The sequence below is a fragment of the Phycomyces blakesleeanus genome (assembly GCF_001638985.1).
Source record: "Phycomyces blakesleeanus NRRL 1555(-) unplaced genomic scaffold PHYBLscaffold_9, whole genome shotgun sequence".
NCBI classification, from domain to species: Eukaryota; Fungi; Mucoromycota; class Mucoromycetes; order Mucorales; family Phycomycetaceae; genus Phycomyces; species Phycomyces blakesleeanus.
In genome coordinates, this window is record NW_017265142.1 from 722,669 (window position 1) to 742,744 (window position 20,076).

Sequence of the window (20,076 nt, forward strand, 5' to 3'; positions counted from 1 at the left end):
TTTTTCTTATAATCAGAAAGAATTATTGGACTCCGATATTTTTTTCAAAAGGCAAAAACTTTGTCAGAAATGTCAATACAAAAAAACCATTGCTCATGGACACGGAGAAAGTGTTTCTGAAAAGAACTGTGCGAGCAGCTTGTTTGTAGTAACATTTCCAACAAAGTTTTTGACTTTTAAAAAAGTGCGGTGTTCCAATTTAATAGCAGGGGAAGAGAAATATTGAGACTTGAATCTATATCTCTGATGGCATCTCAAGGCAGATATAGAGAATTATATATCCTAAATTAGCAATTACGCGTAACATGCGGAGTATAAACCACGTTTTTGGATGTGACAGCTGTCTATCAAGACTGTTCTGAAAACACTTCTTTTACTTTTACCAAAACAAATTCTTAAAAATGGGTCGTAAAAACGCTTGCTCTATCCTTACTTCTAAAATGGTTCGAAGAGAGGGCGGAAAATTCTGTGCCAAGTCTCCAATTATTACTATTGATACAGAAAAGGAAGCTGGAGAAAAGGAACCTGTTGAAAATCAAATTGTAGAAGAGTACGACTGGGAGCTCTTGGATTTAGATATGGATACAATGATTGCTGCGTACTATAATAGCTTTCTGATATAAAGACCAGACGCAAGAAAAAATTTGCATAGACTCTACAGAGAAGACTTGAGATCATCGATTATGCACAACAAGAGAAAAATGAAAGAAGAGCTTGAGGCAAATAAAGACAAGAAGGTCAGAACGCTTGCTGATTTTGGTTTCTTGGTTCCTGTTGCACCAGTTTCGCCTGTAACAGAAGCATTAACTGTATACAAGCAATCAAAAGATGAGGAACTTGAAAAGATTCGTGAAGCTTATGAGAAAATCTCTGAGATGATAAAGTCTCCAGTCAGTTCAGATAGCGAGTTGGGCAAGTTTGCTTTGTTTGAAGTAAGAAAACACATTGCTGTGAAAGAGTATTTCTGACGCCTCTTGAACAATTGCAAGAAAATCGAGGCATCTGAAAAAGCAGCAGAGATTTTTTGGACAACACCTTCCAAGTACCGTGGAGAGGCTGTCTGCAGTTGGGTCAAAGAATTTCTTCAGTTTGGCAAAATTTCTGAACATCAACAGGGCAAGCATGCCAAGCAGTCTTCAATTGTAGACGATGAAGACCTTAAAAAGAAAGTAATTGTTTGGCTTCGTACTCAAAAAGCAGAAAGACGAACTGTTGTGGATTTGAAAAAGTATCTCAATGAAATGCTTTTTCCATCATGCCTTGGTGTAAAAGGCAACGTGGCCATAAGCACAGCATGAAAATGCATGAGAGCTTGGGGGTACGTCCACCGCAAGAACAACCAGGACGTATATTATGATGGACATGAAAGACAAGACCTTATTCAGTATTGCTATGCTTGGGCAATGCGAATGATAGGATACAAACAATGTCTGTCAGACTTTACTGGGGAAGATGAAGAAATTGAGATGACCTCTCTTCTTTTGGAGAACCAGAAGAAGCTGGTTATGGTGACCCATGATGAGTCCACCTTTTATGCCCATGATGAAAAGGTGGACATGTGGCTTGAGGAAGGTGAAAGCCACATCCGCAAAAAAGGTCAGGGAAGATCTCTGATGGTCAGCGAGTTCCAGTGTGCTTGTCATGGCTGTTGTAAATGAGTATTGACTACTGATGTAATTGAGAATAAGTCTGAAGGAAATAATATAAGGCCTCAGCTATTCCAGTCAAAGGTGTCTACCAATTACTTTATTATTTAACACACAGGTTTAGCATGCATGATAGTAATTATATTTCATATGATGATATCACCATAATATGTGATACATCAGTGAATTATTATAAGCATAATTACAACTCATAAACACATTTACTTTCGATATTAATACTTTATTGGGACTACACACATTTATATAATTAATCATACATTAATTATCTCAAGATCACGTTGCTCTGATTAAGGCTCAGATAGGACCAATTACCTGACCCCAGTCATATAATTTTTCTGATCCAAAATAATATAAATAGCAGTAGTGGTTCAGTGTAGGAACCTGGTCAAACTTTGATACAAAATCCTTTCTCAATAAACAAAACCTACACAAGTTCTCCCGAATCTTCGTTCCTAATCTAAAATCTTCAATTCTTCCTCTTAAAAACTTCTTCAACTTCAACCACCACAACAATGGCACTATGCGAGTGAAGGGATGGGTCTCCTGCAGAATATTTAACGTTGGGGTAGCATATGGCAGTTACTGGACAAGCAAAGACATGCTTGACCAGCTGAAGAACCATGTTATCCCTCTGTTCAAAAGCTTGCATGAGGGGTGCACCGGTGTCTTTATTTTCAACCAAAGCAGCAACCACAAAGCATATGCCACAGATGCCTTGGTTGCCACCCACATGGTTCTAAAGCCAAAGATTGTTTCTGAAAATGACAAGTTCATTTTCAAAGATATAACGTTTTTGAGAGATGGATGTATCATCCCTCAATCATTGTATGAGACAGTCTTTGAAGCTGGAAGGAAAGGAAAGGGGCCAGTAGAGAAGAGACAGTTTGTTGGCATCCAGTGGATCCTTCTGGAGCATGGACTGTGGATGGAACTGGATCCATTCAATCTTTCTAGAAGATGGAGAATGGACTGCAATGGAGAAGAAGCAAAGAACCACTGTTGCTGTGCCCGCCACCTCTTGGCCTCTCAGTCCAACTTTTCTGGACAGAAGACAGCTATTCAAGAGGCGGTGGAAGAGGTGGGTCACATATTTGAGCTGTACCCCAAGTTTTATTGTGAATGCAATTGAATCAAGCATTACTGGGGCGCAGCCAAACGTGTGGCTCGCCTAAACTGCGATTATTCTTTCAAGTTGTTAGAAAAGAATCTTCTGTCTTTCTTGGACAGTGCCTCTCCTGTGGCTGGTTCTCCTTCTATGATCAGAAGATTTTATAAAAAGACTTGGAGATATATTAAAGCTTACAGCAAGTTTTTAGATGCTAAGGATGCTGATGCTGAGGTGAAGAAATTCACTTCAAGAATTAGTAAATCTTACTGCAGCAGGCATCCATGATTAAAAAAAATAAAAAAATAAAAATTTATAATTTATAATATAAAATGCTGTGCCTATGTATAAGTTTCAATATTTCAGTTTTTTTTAAAAAACTAGCGGACATTTAATACTGGTTTTTGTTATCGGTGTTTTAAATGAAAAAATTGACACAAATCCTAAAATTCCTGATTTTAATAAAAATACACTCTAGTGTTAACCAAGACATATTATATCACCTTCCATAAATGTAAAACCAATATGTCTTGGGTAAAATAATTAGATTAAATAGTTTCACTTTTAAGAAATCTGTATAAATACTCCAAGATTTATATCAATAAAAAGCATTCAATTCTCTATATTCCTATCTGTTCCTATTTATTCACAACGTCCTAGTTGGTGGTGATCTATTATCAAAACTTATACAAGTTAAAATAATAGAAAGATATACCCAGTCAAGACTTGATATATATGTGCTTTCTAATTCTTTTGTGAGCAAAAGGAAATCACTTTGGTCGTCATTCTCAAAAGAGAATTCTGTGTAATCGTCATCCTGATTGGCTGACAAAATTCAGGCATGACACATTACAGCAGACAAACCCAGATTGGGAACAAAATATACATTCGAATTAACGTGCGCGGACCGGGAATCGAACCCGGGCCCTTCGCGTGGCAGGCGAAGATTATACCACTTAACCATCCGCGCTAGATGGTATTTGTTGCGTGTATTGTAAACAAGTCAAACATTTTGCCATGTCGTGGTGTCCAGTACTGGAATGTCAGTCTGCTCAGTGGGCTTGTCCGGTGGGTTGTCGTGACGTGTCGTCCCGGTTATGAGAGGCTGACGTCAACGGTTTGTTGATGTGGTGCTGTGCCCTTGGTGGTAAGAGGAGAATTTTTCCATGTACAGAAAAAATCTTGTTTCTATTCCCTGTTCCTTCTATACACAACACTTTTTTTTTCTCTTGTTAACATATTTATACACATTGTACTCATTTGAAGTCATGGTTCCCCATGTTAGTAATATCTCTCTTCTATAATGCACATAACTCACTGAAAAAATTATATGATTTTATTGAGTAGAAAGAAAGCGAATATCATATTGAAAGCATGAGTTTCAATATGATTCTATCAAAGTTACCCCCTAAATACTTAATATACTTGTAACAAGTAGAAATAAGCCTAGAATCATAGAGAAAATATTATTCTAGCAGAAAGCAATACTGTTCTTCAGTCTGCCAATGTTATTTGAATATATGATGCACAGGTTTGTGTTGTGTATTTAAATTATATGAGTATTATATTCTATTTTAAATCTGTATTTAATTTATAAAAAGGAGCAAACATGGATACTATTCTAACATATATACTTTTCCACATTTTGTTATATAATTATTTGCTGTTTTATAATTGATATATGTGAGAAAATAGACTATAAGACTTATAATCTGTGGGAAAGTATTCTTTTTAATATGGACATAAATACTTCTTTAACTAACATATCTTCCCCATTTTTTACTGTATATTTAATTCTAGTTTTATAATAAAAATTTTTGGGATAGTATACTTTATGATGTATAATATATAGAAGAGCATACATTTTAAAAAAGTTTTTTTTTGTATTGATTTGATTGAAAATTTGTGTTTATTTGTTTATTTTAGACAATTGAAAAAGAAATATTTTCTTGAAAAACATGATGATTGTATAATAGTTATTCATAAAACTATTAAATCTATTAATGCTTCTAAGCATATGCAGCTAATTGATCTTTTGTCTAAGCTGTTATACTAGTGTTTACATGAAGATATAACAAAGTTTTAAAGCCATATAACAAAAAAAATTGAGAGAACAATTTTTAGACAAAAGAAAATGCATAAGCTAATATTATTTTGATGTAATTGTTATATGAATATCTCTTAAAAAAAACTTACTGATCTAAAGACAATATACACTAGAAAAACATATGGGAATTACTATATACAAAATTAAATTATAATAATAGAAAATCTGGGGTATTTTTTCATCTAAGCTTTTTTTGTATGTTTAAGATTCACTACGGTGGGATGAATGGCAGTTAGGCCGAAAGTAGGCACATAACTGCCATTTTTTTGGTCGAAACCCAATAAAATCTCCACCATTTGTTGTAAGATGGTAATCTCATTCGTAGCAATTTAAAAAAGTAACATAATAACACTTTTTTTGTTGCTGTACAATATTTTCAATACTGTAAAAAATGTTTGTAAGTTGTAATGACCACTTTGAGTATTGAAATATATGTTTTATTGAATATCAAAGATGTCAACAATTATTAAGATTAATAATTTTTAGAATGTGTGAACGAAATGGTAACATAACTGCCATTTTTTTTATTTTTTAAACTACATTCTTTTTTTTTTAGATATTCTTTTTATCTTGATGAATTGGCAATTTGATTTTATTTAAATCGCGTAATGGCATATAAAGCATATAGGGAATGAAGAGAAAAGCATAAGATGTATAGAGAATAGAAAAAAAACCAGAGTATATAAAGAAGAAAAGAAAGACGGGGCATATAGAGATTAAAAAAAACATAAGAAATAGAGAAAATTAAAAAAAGAATGTAAGATACAAGGATGATATAAAAAATATAAAAGATATAAGGATATAGAGCATATAGAAAAATAAGATAAAAATAAAAAGGATTACAGAATGGAAAGATTGCCTTTAGTAATGCGCATGTTGTTGTTAAAGATATAATAGGGTGCGATTACATAAAACTGGTTTCCATTCAGTGGGTATTGGATCAGACCAACTTGATGACAAATATCATTTACACTTATAACTGCATAAGTTGGTTGCGTTTGATGGCCTAGTATACGGGTGCTTTGTGACCGTTGTTTGATGATAGGTACTGATGAGTCATGGCCAGCCGCGTCATGTTCCTTCATGATCTCCATGAAAGCAAGAAAGTGTGGAAAGCCATAGAAATCTACATGCTGAAAGTAGAACTGTACTGTACCGATGAGCCAGCTGTAAACAATTACATTACGGTTGCTAAAATAAATAAATAAATAGAATATAAGCAACTTTTGATTGTATATCAAAAAATATTATACTTACTTTCTATAGGGGCAAGTAAACATCACGTAATGGTTGCCACGGCTGGTCTCGTTTTTCTTTCTTCGGTACATGCATGAGGAATATACAGTCGAGTCCATCCACAGACGTGCAGCTACAACAACAACAGAGTCACCAAACTCATGGCCAGTCAAGCCTGTTGTTCTCTGGTAGTATTTCAATAAAGCTTCCTTCACACTAGGGCTGCCTACACCTTCCACCGAATCATTGTTCAAATTAACAAACTGATGAAACGGCTCCCACAACTGCACACCACTAGGATCATTAGGAAGGTCCATGTAGCTCTCTCTTCCATATGGCTTTGGCCGAATGAGGTTGATTTCATCACAGATGCTGATTGCCGTGCTGGTATAATTGTGAATTGCAAATCACTCAATGAGAAAACTGGCGTTTCGGCCACCCTTTGATTTGGACTTTATCAATTTTGAGAAGACACCAATTACTCTCTCCATTGAGCGAGTGGAGTAGCATTGCAGGGGGCCTTGCTGCTTGATGATATAGGGTATATGGACCAGGTAATGTTGCACTGGTCGGAAAACACTACAAGACAGAGTACTATTCTGGACTTGTTGATATAAAAACGAGTGCCAGTGCTTGAAGTATCTATTATTAATATTTAAAAAATGGTAACAATCAGCTATTTGTAATGATAATATATGAGACGTATAATAACATACGACTGCATCTCATCAAGCAATTCTGATGTCAACGTCCATTGCAAGGCAAGCGCGCAACCTTTCATGAGAGATAATAGAGCTGTTTTGACAGCCCTATTTGGTAAATAAGGCACGACCAAAGTGGGGACAAGGTATAAGAGAAAGTCAAGCCAGTCCACTGTGCGAGTACCATCGATCTTGGCAAATACGTTGTCGAAACTGCCTTGAAATGAGGTGGGTATATATTTTCGTGAGCTGGTGATACAGTTTCCAATTGTTACAAGGTCTGCTCTTGGTATATGAAAAGGGTATTCAGTGATATTGAGGGTATTGTCTGGATGGGTATAATAAAATTTGGTTTCCTTTGTGAGGGTGATGGTAATCAGGTCATACACAAGCTTTCCAATCCCTCTTGCAATTAAATGAAGTTCATCTAATGCAAAAAATGATGATCCAGAGAAGGTTGAGAGTTGGGTATATATGCTCGGCTGGTATATGTTCTTCGACTATTACAAGCAGTTATTTAGTATGAAAAAAAGATGGCTAATTGAACATTTGTATACTTACAGGGTTGCCTACTTTGAAGTCTTCCAAAGGTCTTAACCGGGCGGAAATGTCATCAAAGTACATGCCATGCCATCTGTTAGTAGGGCATTTGCCTTTGGTCTCACAAAAATGGCAACCAAATAAACTTGTATGGGAACCAATGTGGGCCATATCAGCTACAGCTGGAATATCGCCAGAAGCAAGCAGAAGATAGACCTTGGATCTGCAAAGCTCTACTCCATTGTGCTTGACAACCAAGCTATGTGCCTCAAGATCTCGCAATTCATTGATGATGGGTATAAGAAAGGAGTCCAAATGAGTTGGCTTCTTGGGGCCAGGCAAAATTGCCAGTTGCAAAAGGTATTTGTTGGTATATCTAAGTATTTTATTAGTAATTTTTTTTTTAAAAAAAATGTAATAATAATAATAAATAGTAATAAATTAATTAATTACCTGATGGATAGGTCTAGGTTGAATATTATGCAATGAATGATGGTATATGAGTTTTTGCCTTTCTTTTGATTGACAAACCCATCAGTATAAAGCCCAATGACAATATCATCGGGATTGGAGAACAGGCCCTGCTGCACCAACTGCTTGTAATTGTCACCATCAAAAATGTTGGTTAGCTGACCAGCTACAGATTCCCGGTTTGCTCTGTAACAGAGGAGTTCTCTTGTGGCTGGATCTGCCAACATTTGAGAAAGCATATCCCCAACTGACATAAGTTTCATACTGGCGGCTGGTGTCTGACCTTGATCAGGATCAGTCTTGTATCGCGGTTTGCTGCAGTCAACACAAGATTCCTGGTCGTCATTAATGCCATACAATCGACAACCACTAGAGCAGACATCATACTCATGGTCCTTGACACTTGACTTTGACTTGAGCAAAGCATCAACAGTTTCGCCATGACTGATCTTACCCCCAGGTTCTAAAAAAAAACTGATATCACTACATGTTAGTGATCTGGAATTAAAGTACAAGATAACAGAAAATATAATATTTTACCCATCATTATATTGTCATGGTCTCGGATGACAGTGTTTATAAATTGAACAATGTCTCTATATGCTGCTCTAGCAATTCTATGCTGTAGCATCAATTGAGACAGATGAATACTCATCAACTCGGCCTTGGTAGAAGTATTTGTACTGATTTGGCTGCTGTTGTAAATGTGAGCTTCACCCTCACTGTCCTCAAAATTACATGCGCACTTATATGAAATAGTATTATCAAGCTCCATAGACTCCATAGTATATTCTGTAGTACATTATTTAGTAATTGGAAAATAAATAATACAATTACAGCTCTTTTCATTACCTGAATTGCTAACAGATTCATCTTCATTACTAGTATCATTTTCGTCATGGTACATGTCAACATCATCCAGAATAGACTGGTCAATTTCAGTCATTGTTGCTGAATCTCCTCTGTGAATTCTCTTGTGGTTTTGCAGCTTCTGGTAGTTATCAAAAAACAAGACACATTGATCACATTGGTATTGCTGTGTAAATATTCTATCTCTCTGCTGGCTGGCGTTGGAAGAAGACATATTGGTTGGGTTGGTACGTATGTAATATATAAAATAAAGCTGCGAAGAGGATTTTGGTACTATTTATTAAATGTAAAAGACATCTTTATATACTCTTTATTTTTTAACCAAAATGCTTGCGGCTCTTTTTCTTTTTCTCTCTCATAATGATGATATAGCAATGATTACAGTAATGTCAATGCTAGGTGAAACACCTGTCAGTAAATAATTCCCGTGGTTGGAAAGATTCTTTTTCATTAATAATTATGATGTAAGTTAAAATACTTCTTGGTTGACAAGGGGGTACCATTAAAAGAGCACCGGTGAAACAGACACGTACTCTTTACTTGTGAGCGATTAGATATTCTTTGGGCTTTATAAAGAGGTATATGTATATTTAGGATAATTAATGACCAAATAATTTATGTTTTTTTTTAAATAAATTATCAATTACTCTCTAATACCAAAGGCAAAGAAAAACAGCCTTCTAATAATTAACAGTTAAAAAAAAGTAGTACTGTCTAAACATATTGGTAGAAAAGACATATTTATATTATCTGTGTTGTACTAATAATATTTTTGAGATAGTGAATATATATTTAGCTAATAGCATTATTTTCTTGTTTATGTATAAAACTTAAAGAAATAGATATAGATAATGAGAGCTATAGTCTGATACTCTTTTACTGACATCATCAAGATAAGCACTACTGATCGAAAGGGGTGTTAATTGAAAGTGCTGATGTGAGTTAAAGCACACCTTTTTCAAAAATGTACGGTTTCAGTCAAAAATGCCCCTTGGTAAATAATAGTAATGACAGTTAAAATTATTTTTACCTTTGATGACAGCATCAATCAAAACGCGTTTTAGTCGATAATGATAATAAGTATGATATGAACTTGAGTATCATAACATTTACTTTAATGTTGATAAAAAGGGGCTAATTAACTATATGATGTTCAGATGTTATATAGCTACTGTAGAGTATATTTAAAGTTATAATTTTAACTGGTACAGGGTTTTGTCATCGAGAACTTTAACCAAATTTCATGCTATATCTGCAATATGTATAGAGTTATATTATTATATCATATACTTTAAAACATTTAATATGTAGATGGTGCAAAGTATGAACATTTATACATATAATATTGATTTAAAGTCTAATTCATTTTATCTTTATATTTCTTACAGTTTTGTTGTGTCGACACAAAAAGACTGTATCATGTTCACATGAGCTACTGCAGAAAGGTGCAGACAGGTTCATACAAGTGCATAAGCATCCCTTCTTTTATATGTTTTGTTTGTACATCTGTCTGTATCTTTTTCATATAAATAGCTATCAATTGCTTGTAATAAATCGTTGCCTTTCTCAAACTCAAATCGCTCTTATTCTACTTGTCTAAACTATCACCTTTTCTTTTCAACTCACTGCTTATAGCTAAAAAAAAACTTAAACATGTGCGATATTAACACAACTCTCCTCAACTCAATTCAAAAGATTGAGGTTGATCTTGCTGAAATCAAGCAAGCATTGCGCGAGTTTCAAAGGCAATTCAGCAATCAATTTGCGCCAGCAGTCAGTGCGGAATATCTAACTACAATGCAACTGTTGTGAATGAGTATTGATTACTGCTGAATCTGAGAGTAAGACTGAAGGATAAAATAATATCCTCAGCTATTCCAGTCAAACGGATCTCCCTTTATGATATTATCTAATACACAGATCATCATACACATAATTGATTATTTATTATTATCACCATGACATGGGATATACAAATACATATACATTATATATATGGCATCATTATATTTCATCTACATATTTCTTTTATTATACAAATACTTAATTGAGAGACTACAACTACAACTATCTAATATTATGAAACATTACCCGAGTATCTGGGTCGGAATACTAAAATATTACCAATAGCATAAATGCTCTTCTTTACCAAAACTCTTGGACTGATCTGACTGGAGAAGTATCATATCAATTGGTCTTTCCGGATCTTTCCAGAAGAACAATACTCCTGGAAGATGACTCATCGTGATAAAGATTACTTAAGCACACACTGAATTACAAATTAGAAAAACATATAAATATCAGTAGATAGTTCCGTGTAGAAAGACAATCGAATTTTATATTTCTTTACTTTTCTTTTGAAATAAACAACCTACACAAGTTCTCACGAATTCTTTCGTCTATATTATATTTTGCTTTATTTTCTCCCCACAACATTTTTTTTCGTGAACTACAATGAACTCTCCTGCTGACTTGTTTCCCGCTGGTTTGACCCCTGTTCCTGAGGAGGCTACCTTGTCCCCCATGTCTGCGGATGAATTATTCTCTGACTTGAGTGAGCCCGTCCTCTTTCCGGATGCTGCCCCTGGTTTTGGTTCCGTTTCTGGTTCTGGTTCCCCTCCCGTTGGTAGAGAAGTAGCAACTGCTTCCTCCTGTGTGGCCGTTCTCAAGGCTGAATTGGGCAACCACATCGAGGCCTTCAGCGCTGCTCATGTAGCAAACAATGAGCAAGCAGCTGATGATGCACTCCGCAGGATCGAGCGCACAAGATTGGCAATCACTAGCCTTGAAAAGTGCAGCGAGATGCTTGCCTCTCCTGGTACAAACACAGAGAGAGCTGGCCGTGAAGGAGGGTTGACTCTCAACAGAAGAGATCTTCCCAAATTCCAATTGGCCTCCAGTATTATTAAGCCCTTCCCAAATGAAGAGGTTTTTGAATCAGTTGGACATTTCCTACGTACCTTCAAGAATGTGATCGAGTCTTCTTCCTTGGACATCGAGAGAGTTTGGAAGAAATTCCTCCCACTTTGCCTGCCTCACACTGATGACGGATGGGTAGAGATGGATCTTAAGAAGTGTATTGATTGGAAGGCGGCGAAATCATGCTTCAACAAAAGACATGGTTCCAGCTTGGTGTCTCGACGATTCACAGACCAGGTCTTTACAATGATGATGAAGAACACTGAGTCCATCGGTGATTACTCGAAGAAGTTCCTCCGTGCGGTTTACAATGCTGGTTTACCCAAAGACGATGCTCGCATCGCTGATCGCTTCCTTGCCTCGCTGACCTTATCAGTGCAAACACTGGTAAGAGTTACCATGGCCCGCTCTGGTCCCAATGGGGAGTCCAAGCGTGATTGGACTGTAGAGCAGATCACGCAGATCGGCAGAGACATCCTTGGGGATGACAACAGGCTCTATGCTGAGGCGACCCGATTGATTCCTGGTTCCCGTGGGCAACCTGAGAAGAATAACGAGGAACATCCCAGAAAGAAGCTTCACCATTCCAACAAGATAACCAAGCATGAGAAGACATTTTTCTGCTCGCACCATGGAAAAAACCCGACCCATGAGTCCAGCAAGTGTTTTACCTTGATCAACCGCAAGAACAAAGCCAGTAGTTCCAACAGTCGCAATCCTTGCAGACGTTGTGGTGAAAACTACTACCATGGTCATGTCTGCAAAAGCAAGAACAATGAGCCAATTCTCATGGTATCCCAGTCTCCCGCAAAGGATAAGTCTGAGCAGACGCTCAAGACGATCCAGGACAGGATAGATGAAGACATGGAGGAAATATCATTTGAATGTAAGTACCTACTTGACAGAATTGAGAGAAGAATTAAAGCTAATGATGCGTTTAATCTTGTAACTCCAATCATAATAGAGAACCAGAAGTTAATCGGGATGATCGATACAGGCAGTTCCCGCACGTTTATAAATTTGAAATGTTTAAATAACAATTTACAAATAACAAAAATAAATTCTTCAATTGGTTCCTTTAATTTTCTGTCTAAGAATAGTAGTACAAAGAGATTAGGAAAAACTGATCCTTTAAATTTTAAATATATAAATGGCATCACCTTTAAGCATGCACCAGAGGTGTTAGAGTTTAATACGGGTTTTAATTTTGATATCCTCCTTGGAAGAGATATTTTGGCAAAGATGAATATTGGATTAATTAATGTTGCATATGATATTGAAGGAGAATATGTCCATTCAGATAATGCAAAAGACTATGCCGCCATTTATGAAAATCTAAATATTGATAAAGAGAAAAAGTTTGAACCTGATAATTCGCCAGCTGGCACAGCACAGCAACGAGCAGAATTTATGAGCTCTATTAAAGCATCACTGGAGGAAAATAAGAATATTCCCGTTGAGTCATATTGTCCTTTATCAGAATCTATTATTCGTTTACCTACTAAGGAAGGTGCGACGGCTTACAGACGGCAGTATCCTATACCGCACGCTCTAAGACCAACACTTGACAAGCAAGTAAAAGAATGGCTTGAGACAGGAACTATTGTCAAGTCCAAGACCAACACTTCCTTCAACAGTCCAATGTTGCTTGTTCCAAAGAGAAACAAAGCTGGTGAGATTGTCAGTCATAGAGTGTGTTTAGATGTGCGATTGTTAAATCAGATCCTACCTCCCACATTCAATTATCCAATTCCAAAAATTCAAACAATATTTCAAAACTTAAGTGGAAAGAAATTCTTTACCACACTCGACTTATCCAATGCGTATCATCGTTTCAAAGTTGCACCTGAGGATGTACACAAACTGACATTCACTCACTTAGATGGGCAACAGTATAGCTTTATTAAAGGCTGTTTTGGCTTGAAGATGCTTACTTCACAATTTCAACATGTCATGGCTACTTTATTTGATAAGATTGACTGTGTACAGAATTTTGTTGATGATTGTATTGTTGCCAGTGAAACATTTGAACAGCATGTCAAAGACGTAAAATTAGTTATTGAAAAATTGTCATCCGCGAAGTTGATTCTGAACTCGGAAAAGTGTGTCTGGTTTCAACATTCAGTGAGATTGCTTGGTTTTGTCGTCAATGAGACAGGCACCAAGGTTGATAAGCGAAAGTTGACAAATGTTGACAAATGGCCTATTCCTACAACTGCGAAACAGATTCAGCAATTCATGGGTTTGATCAATTACTTCAGAGATTATATTCCTATGATTTCGAAGGTAGCTGAGCCTATTTCACGTTTGAGTCATGCCAAGAATGTGTCTGGTCAATGGACAGATGAGCAGACGAAAAGCTTTAAAGCACTAAAAGACATATTGCACCAAGATTTAATTCTTCATTACGCAGATATGTCACGTGAAATGTATGTGGCCACAGATGCATCCCTTTATGGAGCAGCTTGCTTATTGTTTCAGCGAGATGAACAAGGGCGTGATAAATATATCAGCTTTGTATCAACTTCCTTAAGCCCATCGCAGCGACGATGGAGCACAACTAAAAGAGAATTATATGCAGTCGTTTTGGCGCTTGAAAAATTCCGTCCATTTCTGTGGGGCCGACAGTTCACAATTTTTACTGATCATCGAGCACTCATTTATCTCCACACTCAAAAAATCGCTAATCCGATGATGATTGGCTGGATTGAGACACTCCTTGACTTTGATTTTAAAGTGGTCCATATTCCTGGTTTGTTGAATAAACTACCTGATTTGCTAAGCCGCTTGTATCCTCCAGAGGATAGTGACAAGCTGGTGGAGGATGATGGATTGAGAAAAATCAGAACAAATGACTTACAAGCTAAAAACAGAGTTATTGTTCAAAAGAAAAAATATAGTAAAGACAGAGTGCTAAATGTACTTGCAACGCAACTCGTCGAAAATGCTTCAGAGTCGTCCGACTATATGTCACCTCCTGAAGAAAAGCGTAATGGCTTACTAAAAGAAGCACATTCGTTTGGTCACTTTGGAAGTCAAGCTATAGTGAATGATCTTCATTCACAAGGCTTACACTGGACTAATATATATGAAGAGGCTAAAGAGATTATTCGTTCTTGCCCTGAATGTCAGAAGCACAATATTAGCAAGAAAGGCTATCACCCATTGACTAATGTTGTAGCATTCCGACCATTTGATCATATTGCAATTGACTTATGCGGTGAATTCCCTGTATCAGAGGATGGACACACGTACATGTTAGTTCTGGTTGATGTATGCTCCAAGTACATTATCTTGAGACCACTGCCAAACAAGAACTCAACAACAATAGCTAAAGCATTGATAAAGATTTTTGGAGATTATGGTTTTCCCAAAGTAATGCAAAGTGACAATGGTCTGGAATTTAGAAACTCTTTAATGTCAAGCCTATCTAAAGAGCTTGGGATTGATCGAAGATATTCGACAGCATATCACCCACAAGGAAATGGTATTGCCGAAGCCAGTGTAAAAATTGCAGAGAATACTGTACGTAAAATGATGAGAGCGAACAGCAATGACTGATGTCACTATCTACCGATTGTTCAGCTGTGTATCAATAGACATATTCCTCAAAAAACACTAAGTGCGCCGTTTTCATTAATGTATGCTCGCAGAGTCAATGTGCCTGATGAGTATGGTGACAAAGATAAATACTCTCTTCCAAAAGCCACAGTTACAATTGATGAGCTAGAGAAGCAGATTGATCATATGAAAAATATTATATTCCCTGCCATTAACGAACGTGTGTTAAGGATTAATGAGGAATTAAAAAAGAAATATGATCACAAAAATATCCTAATCGACATCCCCAAAGGAACACACGTTATGGTCAGATTACCACATCGATCAAATAAATTGGCACCTATTTATGAAGGTCCATATACAGTGGTTCGAAAGAATAAAGGAGGATCGTATGAGTTAAAGGATGAGCAAGGTGAATTGTTACACCAAAATTATACACCCTCAGAACTCAAGATGGTCACCATCGATGAATCAACAATTGAGAATGAGCTCTACAAAGTTGAAGACATTCGAGATCATCGTGGTACTGCTGGTCAACGAGAATATTTGGTCAAATGGGCTGGCTATGGCGAACGCGCTAATACATGGCAAAAGGCTGAAGACTTTACCGATTCCACAATTGTACAAAAATATTGGAAGAAAGTTAGAGAGTTGGAACGTTTAGAGAATGAGAGAGCTGAAGACTTGATTAACAAAAGTGCATCCTCAAAAAAGAAAATAGTTCACACTTCAAGACTAAATGGTAAAAGTAACAATAACGATGAGCACAAGAAAAGAACACTTCCTACCACTTTGAGTAGAGAAGAAAGATTACACAAAAGAAGAGCAACAAAAAATTAAAATAACAAAAAATGAACACGTAATCCACAAAGCTGAGTTTACAGTGTAGATCTCCATAAAGTACAAAAATTATGTGCATGATTGACTATAATAAAATAAGCAATTGGCCAGACAATGAAATAGTAAATGAAATGTTTTATTGCCGAATCAACAAAAGGTATTGTTGAATCTGGTGGAGGATAATGTTGTGAATGAGTATTGATTACTGCTGAATCTGAGAGTAAGACTGAAGGATAAAATAATATCCTCAGCTATTCCAGTCAAACGGATCTCCCTTTATGATATTATCTAATACACAGATCATCATACACATAATTGATTATTTATTATTATCACCATGACATGGGATATACAAATACATATACATTATATATATGGCATCATTATATTTCATCTACATATTTCTTTTATTATACAAATACTTAATTGAGAGACTACAACTACAACTATCTAATATTATGAAACATTACCCGAGTATCTGGGTCGGAATACTAAAATATTACCAATAGCATAAATGCTCTTCTTTACCAAAACTCTTGGACTGATCTGACTGGAGAAGTATCATATCAATTGGTCTTTCCGGATCTTTCCAGAAGAACAATACTCCTGGAAGATGACTCATCGTGATAAAGATTACTTAAGCACACACTGAATTACAAATTAGAAAAACATATAAATATCAGTAGATAGTTCCGTGTAGAAAGACAATCGAATTTTATATTTCTTTACTTTTCTTTTGAAATAAACAACCTACACAAGTTCTCACGAATTCTTTCGTCTATATTATATTTTGCTTTATTTTCTCCCCACAACAGCAACAAAGCATTATTGAGCAGAGTTGTAAGTCATATATATTCTGTGCTTAGATGTTTATTTACTTTATTAATATTGTCATACATTTTTTGTAGCTCTTGAGCGCATTGCCGAGTCTGTGAAAAGAGCCCAGCTCACAGAGTACCCTGATCAGCTCGGTAAGCAAGTAATCAATACTGGCAGCGAGTTCAAAAGAAAAAACGAAGCACAAAAATATAATCTGTTGCTTCAGATTCTTCACGAGCAGGACTGAAAGGCGCGCTGCAAAGAAGTTCCACAAGGGCAGCCTTTGCCCCCATTAGTCCCTCTTTCAGACCATGATTTGACAGTAAAAAGACTGTATCTCAAAACATTAGGTCGTATGGTAAAGCATGATATCATTGACAAAGACTATCCTGCGGCCTCAAAAGAATGGAAGAATATCCCAGAGAAAAACAGGGAATACTACATGATGCATTTGGAGAGGTTGGCGAAGAATGGTGGATTGCACATCCACCAATGTAAAAGAATGTGGTGTGCAAGAAGCCTTCTTCGGGAAAGCTTCAAGAGCGACAACCAGACGCACAAGAGAAGAATGGCAGAGAAGAACAAAGTAAGTTTATCAGTTAACAAATCTATATATTGTAAACTTTAATTAACATCGTTTCCTTTTATTATGCTATAGACACAGTGAGACATAAGTGATTCTTCACTTTCTTCTCCTGATATGTCAGAAACTGGTAATGTTGAGTCGCCCATAATGGCAGATGTGCTGTAAGTTACCATTGTTGCTTTTTCTCATGCGCTGTTAATACAAAACTAATATAAACTTCTTACTCTTTTATGTAGGTCTCCTCCACCCACAGCAAGTGTCGAGCCTGCTCGCAAGAGAAGCCGAAGATCGTAGTTTGGCTGCTGTGATTGGCCAAGTTTGATTTTTTTAGTCTGTCTTTAGTGCATTTTTTTTCTTATCTCGTCATTTTTCTTTTTATGTTTTTTATTCCTTTTTTCTTTCATATAAAAAATTTATCAACCTCTTTCATATGATTGCTAATGTTGTGATTACAAGAATTTGAAGCTAATGTACAGCATCTACAATTCCGCTACATTCAAATATAAAAGGAAATAGTATATAGCCTTTTTTTTGGGAAAAAAATTAATAATAATATTTTTGTACTGATATATTATACTTGGGAGTCGTTCTATTATATGTAAGTATATTGAGTAGAATAAACACGTTAAGCTTTCTAACAAGATGCTCATTCTGGTTGTATGAATCAGATTCGAATTAGCTTCATGTTACATGACTTGAAACTTTGCTCAAGTTTTTCTTCTTCTACGATAATGACTTTCTATAGTGCTTATGTTTTATTGCTTTTCTTATATATAGATCTTAAATATTAATACATTCTTTAATAAATATATATATATTCTTAGAGTAAATGCTTATTTTACTGAACAAGTAAGCATATTATATAAAGGTAAGCATTATAATAATATTATATCTATTTATTTATTTTAAGTTTTTTCTCTAATATTAGTATATTTGTAGAAATCGGTAAAAAATAATAAGTGCTATCTAAGATATATTAGAATACCCAAAGTATATGAAATACAATTTGAATAGTAGTGTTTTACTGCATACGTTTTGCAGTAGCTAAACAGAACCATTTTTTATTGCAAGTGGCCGATGGAATTGTTTTTTCATTATTACTATTATTATTATCATTTTCATTTAATAAAACATGCATTGAAATAAAGATTCAATTCAATTAAACCCGATTCAATATTGTATAATAAAAAACAGACCATTCTGTTAAAGCTGCAAAGGAAAAACAAGAGGTTGTGCTAGAATTGAAAGCGATAGAACAAAAGAAAGAATGTAATAGAGGAAAGGAAGGATGCTTGATTTTTTTTTTGAAAAATGGTAACAGTGCCTGTTTTGGCTTTTTACATAATAAATAACTGCCATTTTTTATTATGAAAAAAATGGTAACAGTGCTTGTTTTGGCTTTTTACATAATAAATAACTGCCATTTTTTACTATGTAAAAAATGGTAACAGTGCCTGTTTTGGCCTTATACAGAGTCATAACTGCCATTTTTTATTAAGTAAAAAATGGCAGTTATGTTACCAAAGTGGTAACATGTTACCATTTTCTCTGCCGTAGTGAGACATTTATAATAGCTGGATAGGTTTAGAAAAGATATAAAAGAGGATGTTATTTCATTCAATAAAAATTATCTATCTTTCTATCCTCTTTTTATTCTTTTATCTTTGTTTACGATTCCCAGTGGGTTTGTCCAATTTTGGCTGTGTTATAACATTGGAAGAACAATCCAGATCAAACACAACAAATGTTGTCAAGTGTCAATCTAGTATTTCTTTTGGGCAATGATATTGTTGGACATTATTTTGATGAATCCATAAAATCTGAAGATGGTTAACCACAGTACCTCTTTATGCACAGTAATATCTTTCTAAGCATTAACCGCAGTATAATGACTCTCCTTTTATTTAAATATAATATAATAGCTACTGCAGATAATAGACAGTATAAGTTTAGAAAACTATATAAGACAATTCAATTCATATCAATAAAAAGTATCTTTTATCTTCTCTTTGATTTTACATATACTCCCTGATCCCCAGTGGGTTTGACCTTTTGACTTTGTTATAGTAAAAGGAAGATCAACTCAGATCGGGAACAACAATATGGATGTTATGCACTATGGGAAAAAAGAGGGTCTGCTGGGGGTTCACTGGGGGGCCGCTCAGGAGGTCGCCCAGGTGGGTGTTTTTTGCCTACCCACTTTTTCACCTCCTGCCTGTTATGGATTATTGTATAACTACTATGAATGGAATTGGTGTGGCAATACTACTAATTTGCATGAAATTTGGTAACTGGCCACACTATGCTAAAGCAGGGAAAATTGATGGTAAATGAGATATGCTTGCCACTAATCATAGTGGTATTGTCACTAATTTACTGAATAGTAAGGCAGCATGCTTGATTGGCTTAGTTTCAAACATATTGATAGTAGAAGTATGATAGTAAATCAATATATAGAAAAATTGATAGTAAAATTGGTGGATTTTATTTTTATTCATATGCTTACTGCACAGTAGAATATACAATAGAAATATATAATAGGCTGTACAATGTACTATATGATATACTGTATGATGTATTATATGATGTACCATACAATGTGTGATATACACATCACAATTGAGCGAAGAACAGACCACACAACCAAACACTGG

General features: G+C 35.5%; 3 protein-coding genes and 1 non-coding gene across 4 annotated transcripts; 2 read left to right on the forward strand and 2 right to left on the reverse strand.

Annotated features, from left to right (window-relative positions):
* Nucleotides 1-401: 401 nt before the first annotated feature.
* On the forward strand, nt 402-3,060 carry PHYBLDRAFT_144765 (hypothetical protein; the record flags this gene model as incomplete). Its single annotated transcript, XM_018431280.1, has 6 exons — nt 402-598; nt 662-932; nt 990-1,265; nt 1,335-1,616; nt 2,101-2,745; nt 2,803-3,060. 6 exons carry the CDS (start codon nt 402-404, stop codon nt 3,058-3,060), a joined length of 1,929 nt encoding a protein of 642 aa, XP_018292358.1.
* A 611-nt stretch (nt 3,061-3,671) lies between these two features.
* On the reverse strand, nt 3,672-3,742 carry PHYBLDRAFT_t124. The gene has a single exon. It is a non-coding gene; the product is annotated as a tRNA-Gly (tRNA).
* A 1,976-nt stretch (nt 3,743-5,718) lies between these two features.
* Nucleotides 5,719-8,911, reverse strand: PHYBLDRAFT_167735 (C2H2-type zinc finger transcription factor; the record flags this gene model as incomplete). The annotated part of the gene is made up of 8 exons (XM_018435705.1): nt 5,719-6,070; nt 6,137-6,499; nt 6,598-6,747; nt 6,832-7,316; nt 7,378-7,450; nt 7,810-8,290; nt 8,368-8,619; nt 8,680-8,911. 8 exons carry the CDS (start codon nt 8,909-8,911, stop codon nt 5,719-5,721), a joined length of 2,388 nt encoding a protein of 795 aa, XP_018292359.1.
* Nucleotides 8,912-9,661: 750 nt separating this feature from the next.
* Nucleotides 9,662-10,509, forward strand: PHYBLDRAFT_73957 (hypothetical protein; the record flags this gene model as incomplete). The annotated part of the gene is made up of 5 exons (XM_018442956.1): nt 9,662-9,691; nt 9,909-9,958; nt 10,009-10,018; nt 10,086-10,142; nt 10,333-10,509. The coding sequence occupies 5 exons, from the start codon at nt 9,662-9,664 to the stop codon at nt 10,507-10,509; spliced, it is 324 nt and encodes a 107-aa protein (XP_018292360.1).
* Nucleotides 10,510-20,076: the final 9,567 nt, after the last annotated feature.